The 5008-nt window shown below is 31.4% G+C and overlaps 1 protein-coding gene across 1 annotated transcript; it reads left to right on the forward strand.

The window, feature by feature from the left end:
- Positions 1–913: 913 nt before the first annotated feature.
- Positions 914–1840, forward strand: LOC129873433 (uncharacterized). The gene has a single exon (XM_055948530.1). The coding sequence runs from the start codon at positions 1073–1075 to the stop codon at positions 1565–1567; it is 495 nt and encodes a 164-aa protein (XP_055804505.1). The 5' UTR covers positions 914–1072; the 3' UTR covers positions 1568–1840.
- Positions 1841–5008: the final 3168 nt, after the last annotated feature.

The following is a 5008-nucleotide window of genomic DNA, read 5'->3' on the forward strand; positions in this document are numbered from 1 at the left end:
GTTTCTTTAATGTAAAATAAAATGTGCAACCAAAATACGTCTCTCATTAATATTTGGATATATAATAATATGTAAAGACTTTTTTTAGAATAACTTTCAATATCTGAAATCTACTAGCCAAAATAATTTAAATTTGCATAACGAATATTTGTATCTAAAGAATAAAGACAACTTTTTTTGGCAGAACCTTTAATATCCGAAACACATTAACCTAACTAATTTAAATTTGTTTCAAAGTGAAATCATTAATAGATAAGTGTTCTTTATTGGAAATCTCTTCATTCCTATGGCTTAATTTGAGATATCTGTCTTTGGATGAATTTATAATTTTTGATTTATATGACTTAATTGAGATATCCATTTTTGAGCATGACTGGATGAACTTATATGTTTTGACTTATAACTTTTAAGTCAAAAGTCATAAGTAAAAAATTTTAATTTATGACTTTTGACTTATTTTATTTTATTTTATTCAAATACTATAAAAAATATTTTAACTTAAAATAAGTCAATTCAAATAAACTATTATCCATCTTACTATACTTTTTTCATATCTAAACACAAAAGTTGAAAGCTGGTCTGGCAGTATTGTATAATTTCTAAATATTTCATTTAACAATATTAATTTAAAATTGATTGAATTAATACTAGATAAATACCTCCCAAAATGAGCAAGTTAAATGAGACGAGCTCAAAAATCCAGAGTCCCTATTTGTGTAATTTCAAGGAGCGAATAGGGGTAAAATTGTAAGGAGGAAGTACTTTCCTTATACAACCTGTCACCCATATGTTTACAGGTTGGCAATGCATTGCCCTATGCTGCTATGATGCCAAATAACAAACTCCTAAATTCAAAAGTCACCTATTTATTTTTCCTTTTACCAATTCCCCATTATTTTATTTCTTCAATAAATAAAAATGTTGATGTGGCTTCCTGGTTCATTACTCGAGAGTACAATTTCATTATCACCTCCTATTTATACCTCCCATTCTCACATTTTTTTCTCTCCATTCAGTCTTCTCTAACAAGTCTTCTTCCCTCTCCACTGACTCAAAATAGGATCTACCGAAAATGGGAATTTGCAGTTCCTGTGAATCTACATCTATTGCTACAGCAAAATTGATACTACAAGACGGAAGATTACAAGAGTTTCCTTATCCAGTAAAGGCTTCGTACCTGTTACAAAAAGATCCGTCGATATTCATATGTAATTCCGATGAAATGGATTTCGGCGATGTTGTTTCCGCCATAAGTGCCGATGAAGAGCTTCAACCCGGTCAGCTTTACTTTGCGTTGCCGTTAAGCAATTTGAAACGTAGGCTTAAGGCGGAGGAAATGGCAGCATTAGCCGTGAAGGCTAGTTCTGCATTGAACAACTGTGACGGTGAGAAATACGGTTATCGCCGTAAAGGTTCAGATTTCTTAGTAGAAAAAAAGGGGAAAGGGAGAGATAATAATGATTCCGCGGCGGCGGCGGCGGCGGCGGAATTGAGAAGAGCGAGTAGTACTGGTGGTAGTGGGAGGAGAGGCAAGTTTACGGCGAGATTAACTGCAATACCTGAGTAGAGTTAATTTTTGGGGGAAATCAAACTGTTCACTTTAATTATTTTTTTCATTTTTGTGAATATATAGAAAATTAGTTGAGGTTAATATTCCAGATCTGCTCTCTGATTAGTGGGTGGTTCAAAATTCGGCATCTATTCTTTTCCGTTTTTAGAATAATGTTTACTTGTTAGCCAATATGGGGTTGTATCACAATTTTACCTCTAGCTCGATGAGTTGGATTGATAAGCAAATATTGGATTAAAATCCAAATAATATCTCCATCAATTTGCATGATGTATTATCATCAATCACGATCAGTACAGCGTCGATATACTTTTTCTTAATTAATAGTATGAAGGTGTAAAATGTCTACACTAAAACGTTGTTTTAACCGATTTGGAAAATTACTAAGATGTTAATTAGATCAAGAGAAAATAAAAAGAAAGGGTGGCGACTCCACATCACCTACGTACGGTATCTTCTGACTTATCATAGTGACGAGCATTGATTAAAATGAAGAATATTGTTATTCCTCGAGTATTCCAAATGTGTAATTACCAATAAAAATTGTTCTTTCACTATCAGAATTAGAGATTTGAACCGTAAACGATGCTTGATATCGATAAATTTTAGTAAATTGAGAAAAATTTAGCTTCGATATCATAATAAATAAATGAATCTCGATCATAACTCAAGTTCCAAAATATAGGTAGCTGAGGAAACAATTGCTCACGAAGAAGAGGAGGAAAATCTTGTTGACAATGATAAATCAAACAGGGCTAAGGTCAGATTCCGTTGTTTTGACTTCGTAACACATGAATTCTAGACATAACAGATATTATTACAAGGATTATAATAAACATATAGTCCATAATTAGCTAGCAAAGTAATAATTTGAATGTTTTGAACCATGTTTACTAAACTAATATATATGTTGTGAAGGGACAGTTCAATGATTAAAAAATAAACTAGGACTAATTAACGATTTGGATAGCAAGTCATGGAGCTAGCTAGCTCACTCCAGTCCTCTTGTTCCCTATTCTTAAGTATTAACTATTGATGAAGGAATTTAAAAAAAACTAATCTAAATGAATGGGATGAATTATTGCAACAATTTGTAGGGTCAAAGAGATTATTTTTTTTTTATGAAATGTGTATTTGCAAATATTGTCATGAGAAAAATAATATTTTACTTTCTCCCACCACTACAGTTATCTTGCTAAAATAATAGGAGAACAAATTGACATAACTGTGTGTTTTACCTTTAGCTAGCTAATCTTAACTTTCTTACAGCTGGAACCATGTCACAGTCATTTTCTACATTTAATATTTGTTTTATTCCTTTGATTGGAAAATTTCCATAAACTAATTATTTAATTTCAAGTTTCAAGTGAGTAAGCAACAAACAATGCGACAATACATGACTTTTCATCCATACAAGTTGCATTTTGGAAATTTTTGACTTTTGAGTACGTACCCAACTAATGAATTATTCACGACATATGTTAAAATGAAGAGAAAAAAAAGGTGGGGATCGTTTCTCATAATTAGTAAAGCAAGTTGCAAAATAGGTTAAGCACCTCCACCCACGACCGGTAGGTCCTGGGTTCGAGTCACATTGGAGGGGATGTGTGAAAACACTATAAATCCTCCAAAATAGGGGGGTAAAAAAAGAAGAAAAAAAAAGTTGCAAAATAGTAGTTAGACTAATTAATACTATACTATATAGGTAGGAAATTTAATTAAGCAGAGGTGATTGGTTAATTAGGCTGGACCCATTTCTGTAGATATGCCTTAAACTCTATTTATCATTACATCACCATCGATCAAATCTTTGGAAGGAAAAAAAGGGCAAAGCCAGCTAGGAGAATCCGATGCTTCACGTATTTCAAGTAGATGGGTTTTTTGTTTTTCACTATGCAATTTTACTCTCAAGTCTAGGCAAAGCACTTGTAAAACTTCATGGCACGTTTTTCACTCCATATATATACAATGGGCCCATGCCAATGCAGGAACGGACACACTTCAATCCATCACAAGTGGCGCAACAGTGTACTCTGGGATGAACACAACATGTGAATCCCACAATACATAACGTTTTAGTACATCTAGATTATGTTGCTATAAATCTCTGTCTACACTAAATATGTTTATAATATATTGATCTTATAAATAGTACATATATAGATGGTTCTAGAACCCATTTATAGATACAAGTGAATATTATTTCTGCACATGTTATTGAAGTTTATGTTCTCAGTATATAGTGCCATTTTGGCTCCCAGTTAACCCAAGATTGTACTCATGAGAGCTTGAACACCAATAGAGTTTCATTCATATATAGTCAATTTGTGACTTGAAAAATATAAGCTAAGGCATATACATTATCTGTTTACTCATAAATTTGTTGAAAAAAGTCATTGGCCGCAGTCAGGTCCATTCATAAAATGTGCTAATTAACCCGTTAGTTCATTAGTTATTAGGAAAATGAAGATTTCTTCACCATAATATTACATACAGTTAGGTTTTTACAAAGAAAAAAATGCTATGGATCTTCTATGGATAATGGGAATTCAATTAATCCACTTCGTAAAACGATCGATAACTTCATTAGTAATAATTCTTACAAGAAGAAACTCGCAAGTCTCAAACTAACATTTTTGGTTGAATACTTCAAAAATATACTATTATAGATTAAAAGCTCGTCGCCTTACATAGATTAATACATTAAAATCCAAGAATAATGAAATAGTGTTATAGTGTCCAATAGTGCAACTTGTAGTTATTCTATTAATTAAATCGGAAAGCATTGATTGTGCGAAAAATGTGTGGACCGTCACAATTCTTTTTTTCATAAGAATAATATTAAGTAGGTATATGTTTGAGCCTTTGATGGGATCGATGAATAATGTTTCTAACGCTTATCGCGAATATATCTACTTTTATTAAATAGAGATATAGATAGCATCCCTTCGAAGTTGGTAACCATAGAATTAACCCAAACATAATATTATTGAAATCTTAAAATCTTTTCAAATACTTTTCGCATTTCAATCTATGTGATTTATTTATTTTTTGTTCAGCGTAAAAAAATGACACATTTTTATATTTAGTAACAATTTAACTTTAAATTATCTATTTTAAATTTATTAATGAAATAATTTATAGTCACATAGACATTTATGACTTATTTTAAACCACAAAGTTTAAAAGTCTTTCTTTTTTTCTTTCTTAAATTTTGTATCAAATCAAACTATATGACATAAATTGAAACAGAGAAGCAGTAAAGAAGCTTAGTCAATCAATAATAAGGATCTTTTGCTATCCATCAATTAAAATAGAAGTATTTTTATTATACTTTACTTAATAGAAATGGAGATAAAGGTGAAGGCAATTTCTTTGGTTGGGTCCCTAGATTAATGCGTCTGAAGGATCAAACATCCTTTTCACTTGCCAGATTTT

This window comes from Solanum dulcamara, chromosome 11 (assembly GCF_947179165.1).
Source record: "Solanum dulcamara chromosome 11, daSolDulc1.2, whole genome shotgun sequence".
Taxonomy (NCBI): Eukaryota; Viridiplantae; Streptophyta; class Magnoliopsida; order Solanales; family Solanaceae; genus Solanum; species Solanum dulcamara.